Source organism: Patagioenas fasciata, chromosome 12 (genome assembly GCF_037038585.1).
Source record: "Patagioenas fasciata isolate bPatFas1 chromosome 12, bPatFas1.hap1, whole genome shotgun sequence".
Lineage (NCBI taxonomy): Eukaryota > Metazoa > Chordata > Aves > Columbiformes > Columbidae > Patagioenas > Patagioenas fasciata.
This window is the reverse complement of record NC_092531.1, coordinates 16,079,431-16,103,905: the sequence shown is the minus strand read 5'-3', so window position 1 is coordinate 16,103,905 and position 24,475 is coordinate 16,079,431. Positions and strand designations below refer to the sequence as shown.

At 46.9% G+C, this 24,475-nt stretch overlaps 1 protein-coding gene and 1 long non-coding RNA gene across 5 annotated transcripts; one reads left to right on the top strand and one right to left on the bottom strand.

Annotated features, from left to right (window-relative positions):
• Nucleotides 1-319: 319 nt before the first annotated feature.
• Nucleotides 320-11,565, bottom strand: LOC139828940 (uncharacterized). Its single transcript, XR_011741047.1, has 4 exons — nt 11,349-11,565; nt 8,928-9,099; nt 1,484-1,598; nt 320-387 (listed from the first exon to the last, which is right to left on the bottom strand). It is a non-coding gene; the product is annotated as an uncharacterized lncRNA (long non-coding RNA).
• Nucleotides 11,190-24,458, top strand: ANKDD1A (ankyrin repeat and death domain containing 1A). Of its 4 annotated transcripts, XM_065847515.2 has the most exons (15): nt 11,559-11,720; nt 13,861-13,964; nt 14,589-14,687; nt 15,424-15,522; nt 15,995-16,099; nt 16,986-17,084; nt 17,408-17,506; nt 18,601-18,699; nt 19,052-19,150; nt 19,389-19,487; nt 20,427-20,525; nt 21,600-21,695; nt 22,747-22,948; nt 23,293-23,424; nt 23,623-24,458. In XM_065847515.2, the coding sequence occupies exons 1-15, from the start codon at nt 11,687-11,689 to the stop codon at nt 23,682-23,684; spliced, it is 1,527 nt and encodes a 508-aa protein (XP_065703587.1). In that variant the 5' UTR covers nt 11,559-11,686; the 3' UTR covers nt 23,685-24,458. The 4 variants fall into 4 exon arrangements, with proteins under 4 accessions (XP_071670080.1, XP_071670079.1, XP_071670078.1 ...); XM_071813979.1 differs by lacking the exon at nt 23,623-24,458 and having other exon boundaries at nt 11,190-11,720; nt 23,262-23,394; XM_071813978.1 differs by lacking the exon at nt 15,995-16,099 and having other exon boundaries at nt 11,557-11,720.
• The last annotated feature ends 17 nt before the right edge of the window (nt 24,459-24,475 follow it).

The following is a 24,475-nucleotide window of genomic DNA, read 5'->3' as shown; positions in this document are numbered from 1 at the left end:
GAAAAAAGCTCAAATATATGTACCATCCTATCGCACAAACTTGGCTTTACTTGGATAAAAAATTGTGCTCAGCAAACCCTTTAGCCCCTTGCTGGGAAGGGGGCTGTCCCTCAAAGGAATCTCCAAGACATAGGGTTGATTTCTGTGGATATACTGCAGAGAAAGGTAATCTTTTCCTCTCACACTAAGAAAACAGACAACACATGCTATTTTGGCCTTAAATTGATGTTGGTAAGGAAGGGAAGTGTCTAGCACTATGTGAAACATGATTTAAATTAACCTATAAATGCAAATACACATAGTAGTTGCATATGAAATGCTTGCCTGCTTTTAATTCGATGGATACTCATGGATTACTGGTTCAAGGAGATTGTGGTGTTGTATAATCTGAAACAGAAAATAGAGGGTCTAAGCTCCATCCAGTGATGCCACAGAACTCAGTGATTTGCAACTGAAAAAGAGCAGAAAGAGATTGTCCAGGCCCAGAGTGGCAAAGGCTTTACTACAGCATTGGCTAGTTTACTCTGATGACTAGTTATACTTGCTATTAAAAAAATGTGTTTTATCTCAAAGATGAGTCATTGACAGTGGAGCTCTCCAGGATTTCCCCTTTCCAGCTAAAGAGTTGGAAAATTTGCAAGCACAGAAGATAGCCACCATGTTTGGAGAATGGAGAACCCTGTTTTGTTGTGCTATGCGAGTTCACATACTTCAGAAAGCCAGTGCTTAATTTATTCCAGGAAATTTAGTCACTCTGTTCTTCTAGTGCTTTACCTCATGGCTAAGCAACTCGCAATATTCCTGTGACAACCACATGAACGATGTCATTCTCAGCAGAAATCCTGCTGTCTGAGGTCAATGTGAGGTGTGTTTTCCATCCCCTCCTGGGTACCAGAGACCCAGTCCCACCAGTTTCACTTCAGAGAGCAGCTGGAGGCTCAGCCCTCGCATCTCCTGCTGGGCAGTTCAGAGGTTGTAAAACAAAGTGCAAGGAAATGGTGAGGAAATCCTACCTTAGTGCATTGTAGTTTTGGAGGAATTTTTATTTTTCCTTTTGGAGAAACCTACCTTGCACAGAAAGAAATGCTTCTTAAACGAGAAACACTAATCAGTTTTAGATGCAAGTTATCTAGCATGCCACTGCGCACTGAGATATTTATCACTGAAATTGATAAAACTCTAGAAGATCTCCAAGAGTCAGCTGCAAGCCAGCATGACTAACTGGGTGAGGATCCGTGCAGACAGAACTGCAAGTTCCTCTACCATTTCATGTGCAACAAGAAGTCAGTTTTGAAATATGGGTGAAATACTCTGGGTTTGTTTAGACCACATCACCATGACAGCAAAGCACTGCCCAGTTCTTTATGCATTGTATGTCTTTGCAAAAACAGTGGTGAAGGGGAAATGAAGCTCTAAGAAAAAAAACAAACAACATGATCAGATGTGATATGGGCAATGACAGGAGATATAAATTTGAACTTACAGTCTCCAGTGCCAGTCCCCAGCGTGTGGATAACCTTCTCATGCAAGCAACCCAGCCGCTGATCAGCTTTTCCTCTGGAGCAACACTGAATTTTCAACAGTACGGGTTGAATTTCCTGAAGGAGGCAAATAAATTCCTCTTGTTTTTGACTGCCAAGAACTAATGAACTTCTGAAAGGTCATCGGTTCAAACAACGGTTATGTATTGGAATGACAGGATTGCTCTCAGCTTAGCCACTCTTCCGCCTTTCTGTCCAGACGGGTTCTAAACCGCCCACCTCTAAGGGTGGAATCAGGGCCTCACGGGAATTGCTGGGGAGAAAACTTCTGGTAAAACATTTTTTAAGGGCAAAACAGCAACCCAACGTTGTTAACAGGGGAGTACAGATTTGGAAGTGTCTTGGTTTAAAAAAATGTACAAAAATATTTGAAAATGTCACATTTCAAAAAGGGGACAGTTTTGCTCTGCAGCATGAAAACACGATTTCAACACTTTGGTTAATTTACAATTTTTTAGGTAATTTACCCAAAGAGATTTTTAAAGTATGAGATTACGTATTTTGATGGAGCTCATGTGATTGCTTCCTGTCTGCTTACAGAAGTTTTCATTTTTTTTTTTCCCTGCTCTAGGTAGGGGAAGAGAATTCAAAGCTTTGAGAAGGCTGAGGAGATGGGAAAGCTCTTTCAATCCGTTTCTGGACAGAAAGAATAGGTTTCCTGTGCATTTGAGTCCTCAAAATGGGGCACAGGGATCCAGCCTGGCTCCTCAGTGACTGTTTCCTCCAAGAAGCATCACCTCATCCTCAGATGGTCCAGTCACACCACAGGCTGTGGTCCATTTGTTTTGGCTCAAGACAACAGCACCTCCACAGGTACAAGGTTTGGGGTTTGTTGGGTTTTTTTTTAATTGCATCTGTTATTGCCCAGAGAAAAAAACGCTATTTTCTCTGACAATCACAGCAAACTTACACATGTCAAAAGAAGTAGTCCCTAGAAGTTCTTTAAGGATTCTGGTCTTCTTCCTGTGACAAGTTTGCATTTAAGAGTCTCATACTCTTGTGGTCAGCAGCTCATTTGGAATCAAACTATTTTCAGCGCTCAACAGAAGAGATGTAAATTGGGGGAGGTTTGCAGCCAAAGCCACCGTTCCTGTGGAGAAGCAAGAGCTCAAGCTGTTCTCTACAGCTCCACACGCTCCTGTTCTCGTTGCGACAGAGATGTCCTGTCAGACATCGCCCTCGTGGACTACAGGACCTGTCAGCAGAATAGAAGGAATTTTTCAGCCTCCAGATCAGGACCCTTGGAGGACCCTTCCCATTCACCCCAGTGAATAACAGCAAATTGAAATGCAGCCACTGTCTACCCCAGTTTCCTGGCATTAAGCAGACACTTGGGTCGGCTGATTATCGCCAGGCTTGTATTACTCAGAGCTCCTGAATCTTGCAACGGACTTTAGGGAACAACACGGTATCTGCACACAACCCTGTTAATACCATGGCAATAGCACCTCAGTTTGAAGATGTAACGTGCACAGATCGGTTCTACACAAATGCACTGATGAGGGGAGCCAGCCCTTCGGGTTTTGACCCAAATTTCTAGACACAGCCATCACCAGCAAACGACAGAGGCCAACAGAGCTTAATTTTTTTTTTTTGAGCAGGTAGGTGCTGGATTGCATTTCTATGGCTGTAACTCAGCTGTTACCGGCCATCTCCAACAAGAAGGCACTGGAGCAGGAGGTAATTGAGGGTTGGCTCCCGGAGGAAATTTTCCCTTAAAAGGATAACGACATTGTCATGATAAAAACAGCTGCCAGAGCTGGGGGCAGTGGTGAGGATTAAGGGCAAAGAGCTGGGAGCTGCAGGGCAGGTGGCTGCTCCTTAAATGCTACAGGAGCTCTATCCTCTGAGCTGTGCTCTCCTGAGGACATCATGACATGCAGGCAGCCCTGGAATGTCACCTCAGTGCCGTGTAACAAGAGGCCAACTCCCATCATCCGCTCAAGCTAAAAAGAAACCTCAGTGAGGGATTGCAACCAAAGAAACCAGCCTCACAAGAAGCGATTGCACTAAAAATCGACAATATTTTCAGAGACGAGTGGGCAAGATGCCAACTGAAAGCATACCAAGGCCACATAGGATTTTTTCCAATTAAATATTTTTTCCACTGGAAAATAACTGAAACCCTCAGCTTTTCGTTTGAGAGTCCATGAAACAACTCTGATGAAAGCTCTTTAGATGAGATCAAGGAGAATGATGAGAGAGCAGAATCCTGGAGCAGCCTCTTGTCCAGCAGCAGACAGTGCTGAGAAGGGAGAACCAGGTTTGAGGCCAAGCCCCGCTTTGTAAGACTTAGACCGGTGACTCAAACCTCAGCTGCCCATCACGCAGAGGAAACTACCTTAACTCAAACACAGCCCCAGGCCCAAGATCCCTCCTTGTCCTCTGGACAGCCCACCCACCTGGCGCTTTGCACTGCAGTTTTTACGTGGAATGAGGCTGAAATGGGAAAAGCTGGGTTAGGCCCAGCTGTAGCAGTAGGCACCAGTTCCCACCTCCCAGCTAAAGCCTCCCTGCGTAGATCTTGGGTGAGGTTTTCAAATCTGACTCATGCTCACGCGGTCTCTAATGCAGAATAACCCACCCATCGCGCTGCAAGAGGAGGAACCGGGACCCAGCGTTTCCCTGCAAACTGATGATCGGAGAAAATATGTGCAAGCAAACAACAGCCAGGTCTCAGGTGAGCAGACTCCTGAGCTGGCAGTGCAAAAAACACTTGCACAAATATAAACCACCTTCCCTTCCCCTGAGGACTAGCAGCCATCAGAACCCCAGGCAGCTGTCTACAGTCCTTATACTACAGTGGGGACTCAAGGCATGGCACAGAAGCCCAGAGAGCTAGTGAGAGAGATTTCTGGTCACCAACAAGCCTTCATCGCAGGACCTGCTGGCACTGAGCACCTTTGGAAGGCAAGACCACTAGCAGCTCCCTCCAGACCACAGAGCTCAGCTCAGGAGCTGCTGTAACTCTTCAGCCATTCCCAGCTCTGCCTGGTGGTCGCTCCATCTGGTCCCAGCCTGTTGCTACCCCTGTGAAGTGCCTCCTTAAAATAGTCCCATTTTGCGAACTCCACAAGCAGCCATGGAGATTCAGCATGCTTCCTCTTAGCTTTAGGGATAGAAAACTTGACTTTCTAATCACTCTTTCTCTGTAGAACAGAAGTATTAAAAGCTTCAGCAGGATAAGCATGTTAGTGCCAATAAACAGAAACTCATCTAGAGATTAACAGCAGAAAGCTGCACAATTACAGGTGTCTACAGGCACAGACTAGTTGCCATCTGGCTTTCCCTTTCTATGAGTAACAGCATGAAAATGAGTCAGGCTTTATAGATGAGTCACAGTGAGTGTATAAAAACTTCTTCTTCAGACCAGGAGAACCTGGGCAGGTGGAGGAAAAGCTCAGTATATTCTTCTGCCCTAGATAAATACAGCATGGTGCATCCACAGAGCTGTGTGAGTCCTGCACCAGGCCTTGGGATCTGCAAGCCTGTCCCAAAGGAAGACCCTGCAGTGGAAACATCTGATACACATATGACAACATCTGCCTTCTGTTTCCTGTGCTCTGTACAGATTATCACCCTCCACAGATAACCCTGCCCCTCTCCAAGAGAAAGCTGGGGTTTCTGCCTTGTAAACATCTGCTGAGACCAGCTACAATTTGGATCAGCTCCTTCTATATCTGTTCTCGTGCATCACCACATCTCAGCATCATCCGCTAGACACTGAAGCAATGTGATCACATATCTGGGTTGGTTGTTCCCTCATCGCTCCTACGAGCACAGGGAACTGAAGCCAGCAGCGGGACAGAAAAAGAGCTTTTTGCATTCACATATGGTCTCTCCACAAACAGAGCCGCACTGATGCCCAGCTGAGCTCCCCCACCTCCTCTCCACTGATGTCACTATTTTCCATGTTGCTTGTTGTGCCCAGAAGTGAGGAAGCCCCAGGAAGGCAGCGATCCCTGTAGCAGCTGTTTCCGCACCGATCAGCAGCAATGCTAGCAGCAGACTTTAAAGGGAAGCCTGGTGGGCTGCAATAAAATAAAAGTCATCAGGCTGTGATTTGACACCACCAGAGCTCCTTGTAAAGCATATGACTCCAGCTGCTGGCCCAGCCCCCTCCCCCTGCCGCCCATTCCAAGACCATGAAATTACTCATTAGGCTTGGAACAAAACTCTTCGGTGCACTTGCATGTGGCTGGAGGCAGAGACAGATGTTTCAGGCTCTGGAAGAAAATTGCTGAGAAATTAAAGGCTTCCAAAGCTGCACTGCTGCCTCCTGACCGTGTGTTTCCCTGCTCCTGCTGCACTCCATGGTTTTCTGTGGGCTCAAAGAACCCTTTGCTTCCGCTTCGCTTTTATTAAATGCTCAAACACAAGATTTTTGTTGGTGTCCCTTCAAATTTTGCACTGAGTCCTACAGCATGACATAAGAGCAGCTCAGGGCTGTGCCTCTGGCAGTAGGTTTCAGCGCTTCAGGTTTATGGTTATAAAAATCTACATTTCAGCTGCACTTTTGTCCTGAAAAAGGCAGGGAAGCGATTGCCTTTGGGAGCCAGACAGTCCTCAGAGGCCCAGGATGCAGAGGATCCTCCTTCTTTTTACACATGCAAGAAAATGGGAATAAAAACATTGCCTGCAGGCATGGCAGCAAAGGGATTAGGATTCAGTGACCGATTATCACTTGGTTTACATAATGCAGCCGTTCCCACCTCCGGTAACTGAACACTTGCTCAGCTAAATATTGCATTCAACCTCAGCTCTATGGCACCATTTCTCTTCTCAAATTCAGAAAAAAAAAAAGTGTTTTCTGACCTTTAGATCCTTCCCTGCTACATTTGCTTTCCTTCACATAGTAGGTGTTTTAAGAGCGCATTATTCTTATATTCCTGGTTTGAAAGACCAGTCTCCACTCTTCCAGCAAAGCATACAGTTCCAAGTAAGGCCAGGATGACCACTGTGACCTTACCGTCACTGCCAGACAGAGGTTGTCACACCAGAAATCTCCCAGTTACTGGTCAAACCCAGGATTCAAGCATTAAGAGAGTTTGAACACAATGGGGTCCTGCAGATCTCCTGCACAGATAAAACAAATTTCCCCTCCATACAGTATTTTTCTAAGATGTCATTCAGGTACAAACGATACTCAGCAGGTATTTTTTTTGCTTCTCGTGTTCCTGCAGGATAGATGTCAGCCCAGTTCCCTGCAGCTGGGAGGAGAACAGACTGAGATGGAAGATGTGGTGGACCCGTGTCAGTGAGCTCTATGTGAAGGTCAGGGATCAGCAGCCATGACCTGATCCTCAGGAACACAGTGCTAATTGAGTGTAAGCTTCCCTTTCAAAGCCACATAGAAGCTTAAGCCCATTTATCTTTCCAAGGGATTTAAAGGCCTATGGGCTTTGGGAAGTGAGAGCGATGGGAGAGGGAAGTTCAAAATCACGGGCTGAAACTTCCAGTTGCTGTTAAATTGGATTGAACCACCTGTGCCAACCCCACACAGCAGCATCTTGCTGGGCAAGACTCACCCACTCTCTGACATTTTCTGGCTTCCTTGAGACTTTTCCTTAAAAACAAAGAAACAAACTAAACCTTCAGTGATTTCCACCCAATCCCATAATACTGGATTATTCCTAAGCCTTGACAGAGGACATAATTTTGTGATACAGGCTGATTCCTGAGCTAGGAGCAGTAGCTCTGCTGAAATCCCTCCTTCTGCGTTGTCTGAAACACTACACAGGATGAGCAGAGCCTGGGAAGGCAGGAAAAACGGAATTATAGGCTTGTGAAACACACACTGGCAAAAACCTGAAGTGTCAAGCTCACTCAGATGCTGTCTGTCTTTAATCCAGTCATCAGACAGTCTCTGTTTAACTAAATATTTAACTTCAGATTTAGGCCTGAATTATGATTGGCAAAGCTTCCAAGCTCCACGGGTCCCTCTAACAAGCTGTTCCTCTGTGGAAGCCTCGCAAGGAGATGAATACGGCCTTTGAGGAAAGTGCTGGATCCCTTCTCAGGCTTCTAGAGTGGGTCTGTGAGTCCTGTTAGGTGTCCAGGGTTTCTGAAAGCTTCATATGTTGACTGTTAGAAGGTACAGGGCTGATGTTCGTGTGCGTTGCTGGGGTGTTCCCCAGAGGAGTTTTGGCTCCACAGCATGTCACAGCGACAGTTATCGAAAGAAAGCAGCAAAAATAACTGAGTCTACAGGACAACTAAATGCCTGGCTCAGACAAAAACCAAATAAGATGGAGCCACAAATGAAGCCACATAGCCAGAGCTCTCCTGTGTCTTCCATTCTAATGGGACACCCGTGGAAGCACAGTTTGCAAGCCAGGACACAGAGCTGATACAGTTTGTCCCCTGCATACCCACAGCAGGGGACATAAAGGAGCACAAATATACAATTCTCCACTGCATCAATGACAGACATGTCCCACAGCACCCAAGGGATCTGGTTTGGGTGCTGCCACATGGAACCCATGGGTGCTACCTCAGCACGTTGCACTGCTGACACCTGCCCAAGTAAAACCCGTCCATCAGCACTGAAAGAGGAACATGCTCATCCCCTCTACCATCCAATATTCCGTTTCCTGAGAGTGGCAGCATATGCCAGAAAAGACAATGCCAGAAAAGACAATTCTCCAGGGCTGGAGGCTGTTCCCCAAGCCAGGCTCCCCCGCTGTGGGCAGATCCAGAGACACAGAGACTTGGCTTCCTGGAATACAGGCAGCTGCAGGCAGGAGGAGTCACCTTCCAGTTTTGTTTCCAAAGGAGGATTATAAATTAAAGTCCAATTTGTTAAACCTTTGGGTAAGCAACTGTTTCTGCATAAACACATACTGGTTTGTGGGCTGCATTACATGGCTAGCTACAAATCTGACTGACTTTAAAATCACAGTGTAGACAACTAAACCAGAGAGCAAACAGAGGCACATTTTAAAATGGCATGGATTTAAGCAGCCTGACTCATGATTTTTTTTAAAGCTGGAGATTGAAAATAATGATTATCCTAAACTAACACATAAAAATTGTGCATACAAGGTAAGAGCACAAAATGCTACCCCAGTGATCTTGGCTTCTAAGTGAAAAAGAGCACGTAGTTGGGTTAGCTAAAATTATTCTTCAAGTGAAATAAAGTCGAAGACTTTAACTCCTTTCTGGAGGTGAGGTCAATAGCACGAATATATTGCAAAAAGAGCTCAAATTATCACCCCTCCCAGTCATTCATTATGCTACAACATTAGTGGAAAAATCCAAAAGCTCTTTTAGGTCTGATAGCTAATAAATGGATCGCTAGGCAAGTGTTCAGCGTTGTTAATAAATCCTTGCTGCTTTCTGTACTTAGTATCAGCAGATTTGTGCCTTCCACCCCTGAACACATACCTATTTAGTAAGGACAGAAGGAAATGCCTACATTGCTCCTTTTTCTGCCCGCTGGAAACACCCAAGCCCACAAACAGATGTAAATTTTCAGTGCATCTGCATTACTTCTCTTCTGAGGTCAGCAATAAGCAGCAGATGACCTGTAGGTGGTCAGTCCCGGCTGATTCAAGCTCTGCAAGAGGTGCAGACAATGACATTAACAGTGACAGTTTAAGTCCAGACAGCTTTCCACCCAAGCATCTCTTCCAGCACAACAAAAGACCAGCAAGAGCCAGAGGTCCCACCCGAGGCCGGGATTCCCGGTATGTGCCTACAAACAGGGATTATTCTCTGCCCTATTCAGGGCTGTTTCCCCAGCCCACAACCCCCAGGGTACCCAGTGGCCCTTCTCAGTCATTCCTGCTGGTGCCTTTCCAATTTGTCCAAAGACACTTAAATATTCATCGAGAGAGAGCAAGACTCCGTCTCGCCGGGTGCAAAGACTGCTCTCCAGGGAGACCGGACACCTGCCTTCTCCACTCGCCGCTCCATCAAATCATTAATTATTTAAAATAACAGGAAAGAGCAAGAAAAACTCTCCACACCAGACATGCATGTGGCCTCCTGTTTGTGATCCTCTCTGGGGTCTTGTGCAGAGCAGGATTTGCATCTCCCCTCTGGCAGCAGTAAGGATCAGACCTGGCTTTCCCCATTCCTCAGGGAGAACGTGCTACCCACTGAGCTACTGTACAGAAGAAGGGCTTCCCCTTTGTCCGGACAGACCTTCTGTTTGCTTTTCCTACCAGAGAGGGTTTTCTCTAAAAAAAACAAACAAAAAAAATTGAATAAAGGGAAAACAAAACACAAATCCAAAACTCTGAGACCTGCAGCTAGTCATTAACCCACACACAATCTGTGATAGCTCAGGAGTTAGGGTCTGTCTCCCCATTTCACAGCTGGCTTAGAATCATGGAATCATTTTGGTTAGAAGAGACTCTCAAGATCAGAGTCCAACTGATCCCCCAGTCCTCGCACTACCCCATGTCCCTGAGAACCTCATCTCCGTCTGTTCAACCCCTCCAGGGATGGTGACTCCACCACTGCCCTGGGCAGCCTGTTCCAATGCCCGACAGCCCTTTGGGGAAGAAATTGTTCTCCAAATCCAACCTCAACCTCCCCTGGCGCAACTTGAGGCCGTTTGCTCTGGTCCTGGCGCTTGTTCCTGGGGAGCAGAGCCCGACCCCCCCTGGCTCCAAGCTCCTTTCAGGCAGTTCAGAGATCAGAAGGTCTCCCCTCAGCTCCTGTTCTCCAGGCTGAACCCCCAGGTCCCTCAGCTGCTCCTCAGGCTGGTCCCTGCTCATGGTCCCACAGCCGGACACCCATCCCAGCACAGGGTTTGGCCACCAAGACCCTTGGCAGTGGCTTCCATGAGACGGAAGCTGCCAGCTCAGCCCCGTTGCTCCCTGACCTGGGGACAGCTCTGGTGCAGCTGTGCCCACCGAGGGATGTTGCTGAAGTAGCAGAGGTGACATCTCTGTTAAGTCTAATGGAGTTTTACAGAAGGTCAAACCAGACGATTAAAAAAAGAAATGTTTCAAACGGGAACAGGAATCAGTTACTTATGAGAGGAACTTGAAGGACAAACCCAAAGATAAAGCTTGAAGAATATGCACATAGTAACAAAGCAAGAAATGTGGCAAGGGCTAGTGATATATTGTGAACTTTGGTGAAAAATGCTCATTATATGCTAATTTTAATACAAAACCACTCCTCCTCATCAAAGGCTACCCACCTCCAGGAGAAAACCCCTACTCACTGAGCACCTGTAGAAGATTTTATGTTTACTGTACCTCTTAAATCAAGATGAGAAAAGTTTAGACCAACGAACCTTGAGTAGGCACAAATATGTGTAAGATGTTAGGAGCGGCTAAGAGTTAAAATGTATGAATATATAACTCAGCTTGCTTCTGGTGTGTGAATTGGTGTCTGCAGGGCAGGTAATGATCCCACATTTTGGGACAACAGAGGGTCTCCACACCCCTGCACCTCTGCCTGCCTCCCCCATCTCCCACCACACATGTGCATCCTGTAACCTCTCACAGGAGCGGCACAGACCCACACAAGGGTCCCCGGGACAGGGCTGTCCCCCAAAAGTGGCCTGAGCCCCTGGAACAGCCGCAGCTGCACGCTGCTCCCCGCTGGCTGCAGCAAATGGCGGCAGGTGAACAGCACGGGCACCCTCGTGTGGCCAGCGGCACCAGCGTGTGCTCGCAGCCAGGGTGCTGCTGAGGGGAGGGGGCCACAGAATCATGGAATTATTTTGGCTGGAAGAGGAGACACTCAAGATCATGAAGCCTCGGCTGCGCCTCGCCCCCTGGAAACGCCAAACCCTGAACCCTGCTTTCAGGGGAAAAACAAACAAAAGCAAAACAACAAACCCACCTCGTGTTGCCCACAGAATAGAAATCCCTCTCCTCCCAAATCGTGTTGGAAACAGAATTAAACCACACACAGCCTCTCAGTAGCAGCACCCAGCAGAGTCGCGCTAAGGTAACAGGCAGCACCTGCTGAGTAACAGCTGTGCGGCCCCCACTAAAATGGCGGTAGTTGGACTTCCCCCCTTAATTCATCCCGAAAACACCATATTTGTTGGAAACCGGATTTGTTTTATATTAACAGCGAAAAGAGGCGTTCTGCGGCGGCGCGGCAGCAGCAGCCCGCCCGTGAGGCGGCGGGGCCGCCCCTGTCAGCCCGCCCTCGGGCGGCTTCGGGGCCGCGACATGGGGGACGACCTCACGCCGGAGGGCGACAGCCGTGAGTGGGGACGAAGCGGGGCTGCCCCAGCGGGGGTTTGTGTGGCGGGAGAGGGCGGGCGCGGCCCCCCCGGGAACCGGCGTGGGGGGACTCCGGGGCAGGGCTGACATGCTTTGACGAATAGCGAGACGTATAAAAATCTGTTCGGATCTATTCAGGAATCGAGACTGCTTTAGCCCCAAACCATCCTGTATCCCTAAGATGCTGCAAATAACGACAGTATCCCCCACTTGAGCGTTTTGCCCCCTTTATTGAGCGGTCACCCGCCGTCCTGGGCTGTCTTTGTGTCCTGCAGTCTCAAGTAGAGCCCAGCAGACAGTTTTAATGTGTTCTGTGCATGCTTTCTGTCTCCTTTGCTGCTTTTTAAAATCTATTGCATGATAAACTGCCTTCAAGATTGTGCATTGCACTGAGGGTGAACCGCTTAAATTGTTTTCCTCGCTGTTTGGGATAACTGAATTAATATTCAATACCATAAGATACAAAATGCCCCAGAACCTGAGCTAGAAAGAGGAGAAAAAAACTGCTAAACATTCACGGAAATGCTGCTTTTGAATGGGTGCATGCCACAATGAGCATGCATTTACATTTACCAGGCTGGCTTTGCCCGGTAAATTGTTTCCTTTGCCTTGCTGAAATTAAATAAATTGAGGCTTCCACAGCCGTTGCAATACCAGGTTTGTTATCGCACCTTCACAGGTAGAGGAAAGAGGAAACAAGTCAAGGGGTGGTTTGGGATCTCTGGACAATGATGATTTGTGCAATCATAAAATGTAAGAACAAGTTTCTGTCACCTGGAGAGCAGGGGCAGCAACATTTGCTGAACTGAAAACAGAGGGTTTACTCCACCGAACGGAGATAAGCGTTTGCGAGGAGGTGGGATGTGTGTAGCCATTGGGGTTAATAGTTAACATCAACTCCACAGGTTTTTCCCAAGTTCTCCTGATGTTTCCTCTCAAATGAAGGGTCTATGTGGTGTGGAAATGCAATTGCGCTAACACACCTCACCGGGGTCTCAATATACAGGACAAAAAATCCTGTTCCTGTAGAAATCAGTGTCCAGATCCTGCTGCCTTCATTGGAGCAGCAGGTCCAACGTACTTGAATGATCCTGTTTGGTATTAAGACTTGTATTGTGTTTTTCTTGGGCTAAAGGCTTTTGTTTGAAGGTAGGAGGAGCTGCTATCTCTGTTGCCCTAAGAGCCCATAGTCAGGGTACGTTTCTTCTGTGTCCTCCAGAGAGAAATGTTATTCAGACAGCAAATGTCATGTTTATCTCCTCAGCGTGGTGGAATGGCAACAGTGATGTGTTTTGGTACCTCTTGCGTGGTACGTTGTTAGTGCCTGGTGGGTACAAACCGAAGTTGCATTAAGCCCCTGCTACTCTCAGACTCGATCAAGGAGAAGATTGGTGGGGCAAGGCCCAGCATGGACACTAAACGCCCTTAAATTGTGCCTTAGTGTGCAGGACAAATACTGCTGGTTGTGGTAAATTAGTTGCAGAATGCCACAGCCTGTTAAGAGGCGCAACACTAATGCCAGGGCAGGCCAGGCCAGCAGTTTTGTGCTGCTTGGCTGGTTCGGGCTGAGCGGAGGGGAGAGCAGGACCGTGGGTAAAGGCCCCTTGCAGAGCAGCGGGATCTAAGTGGAGTGGAGGGGAGAGGGTCTGGGTCATCTGCCCCAGTGTTCACACCGGCTCTGGGTCTTGGAGGATGGCACTTTTAATGGATCAAGAGGTTTTGGGGCAGGAATGAGTCCATGTGAACAGAGAAAGATGCTGAATTAAAAGAGAAGCTGGTAGGACTGGAAGAGCCCTGATGTGGCACGGGGGTACTCAGGGAAGGGAGGATGAGAGAGGATGAATCCAACAAACATGCTAACATCTGCAGGACTGGGATTCTTGCTGGAAGAATCTTTCTGCAGTCATCCTTCCTTGAAGCCACAGGGGCTGGTGAGGTGAAGGGGAGGTTTGTTGGGGCCGGGGGTCTCAGCGACCTGAGCTGGGTGAAGATGTCCCTGCTTGTGTCAGGGATTGGACTGGATGATCTTTGAAGGTCCCTTCCAACCCAAACTGTTCTGTGATTCTATTTTGCTCCTTGCTGATGCTGTTTTAGTGCCTGTTCTTCTGTCTCTGCTGCAGTGCTCCATTCAGAGAAAGAGTTTCACCATGCGGCAAAACGTAATGACACAGCTAGGATGGAGGAGCTCATCAGGAGAGGGGTCAACATAAAAGCGAAAACCAGTGTAAGTCCTGGGTTTTTCCACCTCTAAGCTGCAGGAAGAGCTGAGGGTGTGTTTCAGAACTGCAGCTCCTTAATGCTACTCTCTTCATTAGCTGCTCAATTGGTCAAAGCTTTAAAATACACCGCCCAGTGCTAAACAGGGCCTGTAGCAACTGAGCAGTTTCATAACGTACTGGAACCCACAGCAGTGTCATCCTGGCCAGACCGAGAAGTAATAAGGGCTGAGGAATGGTGCTAAGTTATGGTTCCCCCTGGAACCCATGTGCCAGGTGCATGTGGTTGCAATAAAAGGCTTTGATTTTGCTATCTCTGTACACCAGGACTAACTCAGTTCCTGGTGCAGATCTCCCCTTGTTGACCAGTACGTTCCTGGAAATATGTGTTTGTGTCCATCCCTACTGTTTCAATCTGTCAGTCCATGGTCAGCAATATTGCTCATTCCTGTGCTGTCGTTGCAGTCCATACCTACAGTTTCTGAGTAGAAGGTGACTAGAAGAGGTCACTGTCTGCCTGACAAGAGAGCAAAGAGACAGAGGACTCTGTCCAAAGAAATTTCCCCTGCACAGTGTGGGAAATTCTGACTCTGCATACATTAGCCTTCCCTCTGTCCGTCCTTCCCTTCCAGACAGACCGGACTGCCCTGCACTGGGCCGCAGGAGCGGGAAACGTGGATGCTGTGCGACTGCTGCTGGACCACGATATCCCACTGGATGATGAAGACAGTGTACGGAGGCGAATCTCACTCATGTGTCCTGCAAACATGTTCTGTGTTGGGGGAATGTCGGGGATGGGGTGCAGGGCTGGCAGTTACAGACTTTGCCATAGCCCTGGGTGGGTGGCAGGAGGCATCGCAGTGCTGGGGAAGCTCTGGCCTCCCTGCCAAGACAGGTACAAGGACTTTCTGGAGCAAGGCTTTTTTTCAGATATGTCTGTGCTCTGTCTTTTGGCCTTTTCCTTGCATGCAGTGATGGGAAGTCGGGCTGGTAGAATCTGTGAGGTTTTCTTTGTAGCGTGGGGATGCTTGGCTGCTTCTGGTCATGGTGTTGGGGCTTATGGGAAGGAGGACAGCCAGCAAGTTCTCTCTTCCCCCATAACAAGCAGGCTAATAGGCACCACTGACTAGGAAATGGCAGCCAAGAGGCAGGTCTCTGCTCAGCCACTGAGACCATCTGTGGCAGGAGTAACAGTAATTGGACAAAGTGGGGTTAATAAAAAACAAAAACAAGTAAAAAAACCCCACCAAAAATAACAACAACAAAACAAACGTCCCCCCAAACAAACAAACAAACAAAACCAAAAACCCCAAACAAACAAACAAAAAACAACAAAGACCACAACAACAGCAAGGAAAGAAACAAAAATATTTGGGAAACTTGTTGAAGATAGAGGGACAGCTTCCCTCCAGAGTGCAGGTGGTGGCTGCAGTTTAGTTCTAAGTATCTCTCTTTTCTCCTGCCCAGTTTGGAATGAATGCACTTCTCCTGTCTGCCTGGTTTGGCCACCTCCGCGTCCTGCAGATCCTTGTCAATGCCGGAGCCAAGATTAACTGTGTCAACAGGGTGAGAGACTCTGCCTACATGGGGCCATCGTGCAGCTCCAGACAGTGACAGGGGAAGAGAGGCTTAGCTGTGAGCTAAGGTAACTCTGCATGACAGCATCTGTTATCTGCACTTCTGCCTGATACTGTGACCTCAGGCGAAGTCACCTTAAAAGAGGTTTAAAAATGGTAGCTAGAGAGGTGTACAAGGATTTCTCAACTCACACTTGTACAGTGCTGAGGTGGAAAGTGTTATAGAAATGGGGAGTGGGTTTAATGGATCAGCAGGCCATGTATTTTAAAATAGACCTTGGCTGGGAAAAGGAACACTAATATTTCAGAATCATAACTTGCTGTCTGCAGCATAAGCTAGTTTAGCTCTAGAGATGGAGGGAGACATCAAATGGGTCTTTGCTAACAGGAACAGGTTGTCAAAAGAGACTGTCCCACAATCTTGGACTTGTTAAATGAATGGTCCTTTATCTCCTCTCCAGAGTGGCGGGAACCTGCTCCACTGTGCAGCTCAGAGGGGACATGTCCGGGTGATGGAGTTTGTTATGGAGGACCTGGAGGACATGTGTGTGGATAAGACTGACAATGTAGGAAGGCTCTTCACTGCCTTGCTTCACAAAGTCTGATCTTGCTCTGCTGAGCTTAGCAGGAATGTTACCTTGGTCTTAGTAAGAGGCCCAGAGTCAGATGTGACTCCCAGAGTACCAAGGGGGTCCCACACAGGTCTGGCTTAGGGATGATGGAGATTCTGGCTCTGATCAAGTTTTGACAGCCAGGGCTTCCCAGTGTAACTTATTGCGGAATAAATTTGGGAATTTCAGTGTCCTTCTCTTGTGCAGGTGATGCACCAGGGTGTGTTGTAGGTAGGCAATAACCAAGGGTAACTCTCTCCCAGCATGTTCCAGCATTAGCTGATCTGGTCCTAGAGGCAGCGTAGGAGCAGAGAGGAGCTGGTGCACACTTTTTTTCCACTCCCCAGCTGGCATGGTTCTTAGAGTCATCCTCACTGATGCTTGGGAGTTAAATGAGGCAACAAGACATCTATCTTTTCCCCAAAAGGGTTTCTGACTCACTCGATAACTGGGGTCTCAGGTATTAATTCTTTTTTTTTTAATCCTTAGTTGCTTTTAGGAAACTATTTATTAACCTCTATTTATATGAAATAAACACTGAAATGATCTGTTTTCCAGTGTTTGGTGAGACCAAAGTGCTTGGAGTTGTTGGTCCCAGTGTGTAGTTCTGCTCACCTTGTTCTGTTAGAATCATCCCAAATGTAAAGCAGAATAGAAGTTAGCAACAGAATGAGCGAGAAGTATTTTTTGAAGTGCAGCACTTTTCACCCCTGTGGACACTAAGCTTGCTGTGCAACTGGGTTATCACACAAGGAATTATTATATTGCTCGCAGCAGATGATGTAACTTTGTGCTTTCTGAGCCTTTCTTGGACTGCATTTCCTTCTGTTTCCTTTCAAAGATGGACAGGACAGCATTTCATCTGGCTGCAGAGCATGGGCGGCTGGAGGTGGTGGAGTTTCTGATTCGCCTGGGTTGTTCTCACAGTGCCAAAGACAAGGTACTGTCATAAAACCACACTCGGGAGTTTAAGTCCAAGTATTAGAGGATGTGAAAGTCAAGGAACAGGCTTGTGTGGGCAAGTCCATGTTGGATTTTTCTCCAGGACTTTTCAGACAGGATACGCAGCGAGCCTGGTGGCCTGTGCTCTAGTTTAAATTCGACGGGTTTCTTCCCTCCCTGCTGTACCTGTTAGAAGTCTGTTTCAAACTTGTGCTACCAATTATACCCTCCTTTTCAGTCACTCTGGATATATTCTGTGCAAGATTGTGGTGTATGAACACTCAGTCCTGTGACACATATATGTTTGATGTTTTCTTTCAGGAAGAAAATACAGCATTGCATTTAGCTGCTAAAAACGGACACTGCTCTGTGCTGCAGAAGATTATAGGTGTTGGAGTGGACCTTGATGAAAAGAACTTTGTAAGTACGTTTAAATGAAATAAAAAACGCATCAGTTTTGCTGTTTCCCTCCCTAAAAATACTCTCCTGCCACAGTCTTCAGACTGAATAGTTGGTATTGACTGGAAAGGTCTAGCAGATAGCTGATTTTATCTAAAGCATACGTGTGTAAATGGAGGTCACGCTTGCAGAATATCAATGAAAGGCAACATCTTTCTTGGACCAATATCCAATTCTAAAGCGTTGCCTCTTCTTGCTGTATCTACCGACCTACCTTATCACTCCATTTTATCTCCCTTTTTCTCCCTGACCCTTGCACATTCCAGCACCTTAAATGGATATTGAGTGTGTTTTAAACTAAACTTCACTATGCTTTATAGTATTGACTTAGTCACTGAACATATGGGCCTTCTGTTTGTGATCTGTCTTTGACAGACCTGCTTTGGAAAATGGTGTGCCTGGAACACAGTTAATGATTTAGATAGCAAATATTGGCTTAGTAGTGCTGTTATTTATTGCAGGGCACACTCCCAATTAAGTTTATCAGCAATTTTTTTTTTTTTTAGTCTTATTCGGTTGATGCCTTTGAAAAGTGTATTTGATTGTGATTAAGATCTAAAAGAAAGAGGGAACCACCTTCTGTGGTAACTCTGGTAGCATTTGTCTTCCCCAGATGAGCTGCCCTTTGTGCAAAGAGCAGCAATAAAACCAGATTAAGTCACTGAGGAATTCTGCGTGTCTCTGGTTTCTTGTAAAGAAATGAGTTGCAGCCCTTGGAAGGGAGAAACTGGTTGACTGCTGCAGGTTTCCAATTCTGCCTATGATTGTTTCTGGGCTACTCCAGGAAAATGGTTTGTTTTCATTGTCCATGTGAAATCCTTTTTTGTTTGCTAATGGGCTGAAGGAGTGAAAAGACGGTGTGGCCCAGTTCTTTGCAGTGGCATAAGGACAGAGCGGTGTTCTGGTATGTCAGTGGCACATAATTGTGCCCTTTATTTTCCTAACAATGGACTGGAGATCTCTGGCCCTCAGAATTGGTGTTTTAACATGTTTTGGATTCAAAAGGTGAGGTAGAGGCTTCGTCATTCCTTGCCTCCTGTTTTTGCCTTGTCCAGGAAGGACTTACGTCTCTGCACCTGGCCGCTGAGGGGGGTCACAGCGACTGTGTGAAGTTGCTCTTGGAAGCAGGTGCTGATGTCAATGTCCAAACCCAGGTGAGCTCTGTGGAGGTGATTCCGTTTCCAAAGACAACTTTGTGGATTTTTTGCCCACACCTGTGGCCTCCCAGAGAGGGCACCCGTTATTGGGTGAGCCCGCGTGGAGTCCAGCGCTTCAGAAGTGGTGCAGGGAAAGCAGAGGAAAGTACATGTGGCTTTGTACAAAGAGGTGGGAGAAGCTGCCCTGGGACTGGTTTGGCTGTGGAGACAAATCCCTGTGAATCTCTCCACATAGGGGCATGGGGCTCTTGCAGGGGGGAAGCAGAGAGATCTCTGGATAGTCTGTAACAACCACGGCCTCTGAGAAGCAGCCCTGACTAACACGCGTCTCTTCTGACGTGCCTGGCAGAAGAAGATGAGCTGCCTTCATTACGCAGCTCTGCACGGCCACGAGGAGATCGCCAGGATCCTCCTGGACGCCGGAATCCACACAAATGCTGTTAATCATGTAAGTCCCATTCAATCCTCTCATCACGTACAAAAAGGCAAAGCCAGTTTGTGGAGACGTTCAAGAGCACAGAGCAACTCTGCAAGGACCAGTGCCGCTGCAGCGTATCACCACTATCCTCGGTCTACCCCCAGTCCAGACTTGCATCTAGTCTTATTCTAAGGCAAGCTGGGTACAACGTAGTCCTTTTAGTGCCATGAGCTAAGCTCGTCCTAAGCTCAGGATCTTCTTTCCACAGCAAAACGCATCGGCGACACACATTGCGGTACTGCAGAACTTCCCAGGCATGGTGAAGCTCTTCATCGATGCGGAGTGTGACCTTGACATTCCTGACAATGTAAGACTGCGGCTCCTATTCTTAGTCTTTGAAATGTGAACCCATTTCAGGAGGGATTTGATCACTCTGGGGACAGGATTAAAGAGGAGTGCTTGAAATGAGGAAAACCTGGAAGCCCAACTTAGGAAACATGAAACCTGCAAAATGATTCTGAGTGTTGCAGTGAGGTAGTTGCTGGATGACATTCAACACGTGGGCTGTGCTGTGTCCCTGGGACCTATGAATAGTCAGGCTCTCTCCTCCCTGCTGGAAGCAGGTGGGAGAAATTTCAGGTGGGAAGATATTCTGCAAAATATTTGGGGAGCTGAGAATGTGAGACAAGCCTGGAGGTAGCTGGTTGTCTCACCAAATTGTAATTTTGTGAATGAAGGGCTTTGTTAACAAATGTGTAACTTCTTTTTAATGTTTTGGTTAATGTTCGTTCTTGTAGTGATGCTCTCTCCTGATGACACCATAAAATTGCCATGTTTTGTGTTTAATTTTAGTTGTTGCCATGAGACTGTCCCAAGGTGCACACAGTTTACAGTCCATGTGCATTAACCCAGCCCCGTGTCCCAGGAACAAAGAGCTGGCCCAGGTTCTTTCCTCCCTTGGCCAAACTGCCTACAGAAATTGTTTAAATAACAGGAAACAATATAGTCCTATAAGTGACCCTAGGGAGCTTTATGGAACTGAAGAGGTTCCTTCTTTAGACTGAAATGTTACCAGGGAGGCTTCCTAGTGTTGGGGCAGGGACAGACCAGTTCTGCTTAGCCTGAGAAACCCAACTCCAGTTTGAGGTAGGAGGGGGTTTGGCCCTAAGTTTAAAAAGGAGCAGAGGGGAGAGGAGGGAGGAACTGACAACATCCTTACAGCGCTTCCTCCTGGGGTGGTTCTGTCCTGTCCTTCCAGCCTCACACTTGTCCCTCTCTGAGCTTCAGTCCTCTCCTCCTCCTGCAGAGGCTGCAGACCTCGCTGCACATCGCTGCGGAGCACGGCAGGCAGGACATCGCCGAGATGATTCTCATTGCGGGAGTTAATCTGAAGCAGACAGACAAGGTAAATGTCTCCGTGGGTTAAGTAGGTGCTGGGGGGGTATGGAGCGAAAATACGGATCGTCTTTGCCGTTGTTTTTCATAGTTTTCAAGGAAGGCTAGTAATAATATTAAAATCTGGATATTTCCAGGAATAAGGCCTTGAAACACTGCTGAGTAGGTTATTTTGATGTGTTTTTCAGGAAATAAGTGACTGGTTCTTAGGAAGACAGAAAGCAGTTTACGCAATGAGCAAAGTTTTCTTCTCAAAGTTGTTCTAGTTCCTTCTACTTGTGCTATCATGCACATTAATATCAAAGATCTTCTGGAATCATGATAAATAATATAACTCAAGAATTACAGCACACATGTTTTAATAGCGTAAAAGTATCTGGTTGGTACAGATCAGACACGCATGTGCAGGGCTTTTGCCCTCTAATTAAGTCAACAGAAGGAATTCTAAAGGAATCAGGCAAGTTGCGTGCAGCCTGGAAGTGTGGTGTATGCCCAGAAAATGTTGAAGGGGTCTTGGGCATAAATTAAAAACAGCGTCTGCCATTCGCAGGGGGTTAAAGGAGATAGATAGTGGCTGAAACAGCCTTCAGCTGCGGGGAGTGTTTGCCACCTGCCAGCAGCCTGTGGAACCGCAGTGAGAGCCAGTGCAGGGGACACGCTCACGCTGTTCTGTGTGAAGCTGGGTTTCTGCTCACATCTGAGCTGGAACAGTTCTCACTGGCGTGCCTCATGGCTGGGCTGGCTCGCTTTCCTTCATGCACTTTGCAAACCTTGTTCCTTTCTGCTATATGCTTTGAGATATAAACACAAATTCCCTCCTGGCCCAGTCCAAAATCATGTTTGCATAAGGAGCGTACTCACATTTTTATAGTCCCATCAGCCTGTGCTGCTTCTGGGAGACCATTTCTAATCATGTGTATGCCAAGCCTATCAAATTAAAGAACACAGGGGTCCTTCAGCCCGGCTGGGTGTGTTGCTCAATGGGCTGTGCTGCTGCTGCTACAGACTGCGGGGTGGGTGTGGAGGTTGTACCTCCTAAGCATGCAAGGTCTTTTCCAGCTCATTTTTCCCCTTCTGATTTCAGCAAGGAAAAACATCTCTGGATGTCGCGGCCCGAGGCAATCACATCAACGTGGCAGACATGATTATCAAAGCCGATCGGTTTTACAAATGGGAGAAGGTGAGGAACTTACAGCACCATCCTCTGCACTTTCCAGGGCAGATGTAGCTTTATCCTCTCCATGGAGACTCCACATCACCAGCTGCCAAAAGGGAAAGAAATACAGGACATCCTGTGACAGCCTGACCTCTACTTTCATCACCTTACTTAAGAAAAACAAAAGTCTTCACCATGCCAACAACCTCTGCTTAAGACTTTCCTTATTTTAAAAAGTCTCTCTTGTTAAAACCCCAGGCTGTGCTGAAGGGAACAGGGGTTTGCAAAGATTCTTTGGCAGCTGTTCCCAAAGCCCCGGAGAAGGGAACGGGAGAGCGTTAGTTCCTTTTCCCAGAAGGAGAAACTGAAGCCCTGAGCAGGAAGATGCTTGGCTCAAGGTCACCAAATGGGATGTGGAGAGTTTTTCAATAGTGGGAGACACCTCTCGCGAGCAGTTCTTGTTGGAGTCACACAACCTGCTCCCCTCTCAAACTTCCCTGCAGCTGGGGCTGTGTTTCCCAGTATCACCCAGTCCCCCAGGGAAACCCTGCCTACCCCAAACCAAGCTGAGCCGGGGGCGTGCTGGAAGGAGAGTCAGACACCACATCCCTCATGTCTTTGTGAGACTTGGGGCATCCTCCCATACCAGGAAAGACAGCAGGAAAAGAAAGAAAAGGAGAGCATACACCTGTGGCTCAGGCACAGCTTTGGGATTAACGCTGTGTGTATCAGGCCCTTGTGTGGGCTTCCCATGCAGCCCTAGGGCCATATAGCCTGCTTGCAGTTTGGTGTGTAAAGGAGGCAATGTGCCTACGTTAAAGCGGAGCAAGGATTCTGCATCCAAGCCCCAGATGAAAGGCAGTACAAAAATTCAAATTGCGATCCACACGGGCTTCCGCAGCAAAGCTGCTATTAACAGCATTCGTTAATGTGTGATTAGAGCAGAGTGAAACAAGAGAATAAAAATATTTTTAAAAAAGTAATGTAAGTACTTTGCTGGGATGAACTCACAGCAACCTGCAGAGCTGAGGATGAGTAACAGGTCCCAACTGAAACCCCTGTTCTGGCTTTGCAGGACAACCTGAACAGCAACTCCGACTCCTGGGTGGCAAAGTGCTTGACCTTTAAGCAAGATCACAGGCTGGAGACACAGCACATTCGCTCGGTGATGTGGAGATTGGCTACTAAATACCTCAAACCCGGTGAATGGAAGAAGCTGGCACATTACTGGAAATTCACTGATGCCCACGTCAGGGCCATCGAGCAACAGTGGACAGGTATAAACCATTGCCAGGGTGTTTACCTTTCTTTACTCAGGCTGCGTTTGTAAGAGATAAGTCTGCAGCAATAGCAAAGCATGAAGAGAACCAAATGGCTTATTTGAAACAAGATTAGGTTAAAAACCTGTTTCTAATGAGCGTGGAGTTACCTACACACTGAAATTTGTCCAGGAGTAAAGCACACAAACCTGGGGTTTAGTGGTTCATTGCTCACTCCTGCTGAGGTGCTTGCCAGACCTCAAATTCTTGCTACAGTTCTTATTCTGTGGGACAGAAGAAACTTGCTGGTTTTATTTTCTTCTTTTGACAGCTGAATTTCAGTTGTGGTTTGATCTTGCCAGGCACTAAGAGCTACCAGGAGCACGGCCACAGGATGTTGCTTATCTGGCTCCACGGTGTGATCACGGCAGGAGAAAATCCGATCAAGGGATTGTACGAAGGCCTTGTAGGGATTGGAAGAAGGGATTTAGCAGGTAATACTTGTCTTGTTTTAAATAACGCACAGCGAGCGCTGCCTGAATTCTCTGGTTATGCAGGAAAAGCTGAAAGCTACCCTGCCCTGCCCCCTTGCCACCATCACAAATTATTTCTTTCTCTTTTATTTTGATAAATTAACATATCCTGCCACAGCTTTATACTTTCCATGCAGCAGAACATTCTCTCTTTTACAGAAAGCATTAGGAAAAAAGCAAATGCAGACTCTGCCTCTCCAAGGAAGTGCACAGCGATGTAAGGCCAGGGGGAGCAGCACTCGCTCTGCTACTCATCAGAAGGCAGCTGCAACTTAAGGGCTTCTTGTCACAAAAAGCATCATTGGTGTGAAACAAGAGAATCAGTGAATGCTTATTGTCTAAAATGCCTCTTCACACAAAGGGAGTTTCCTAGAGATTTTTATCAGCTCTTGTGTATGGTCTGAGTGCTGTAATGAGTTCAGTGAGTGAGCATCACTTGTCAGACTGCATCAGGAAATGCTACACTACTCTAACTTGTTTACATCACAGGTTTGTATATACATTTTTAATTGTCAGGTTTTTTTAAGTTATTGGGGGGAAAGCCTTTGTTTTCAGGAGTGTTCTTACCTTTTTTTTTTGGGGGGGTGTCTATCACTTGTGTCTTAGATGTGTTTATAATTTCCCTCTAAGGGTGAAAATTTAAGAAAAAGTCAAGGTCACCACTTGGTCCTTTTGGAACCTTAAGGGTTGGGATCTTTACTGTTTTGACTCTTCACAAAATGTTTCAGAGAAGATCATTACCATATACTGCTTATAAACATACATTAATGTACATGTACTGTTTATAAATCAAATAGGCAACAACTTTACTCCCGGGGTTACAGCTTGAAAAGTGTAAATCATTGGTTATCTACACCACCTCTAACAAGGACATACAGTTTTCTTAGGTAGCAATTTGTCATGTGATACTTCATATTTATTTTTACAGTGTTTGTTTCAATGAGAAAACAATGTCTCTATTTCAATAAATCCTGATTTGACCCTTAAACTTGCAAGTTAATGTGTTAGTTAT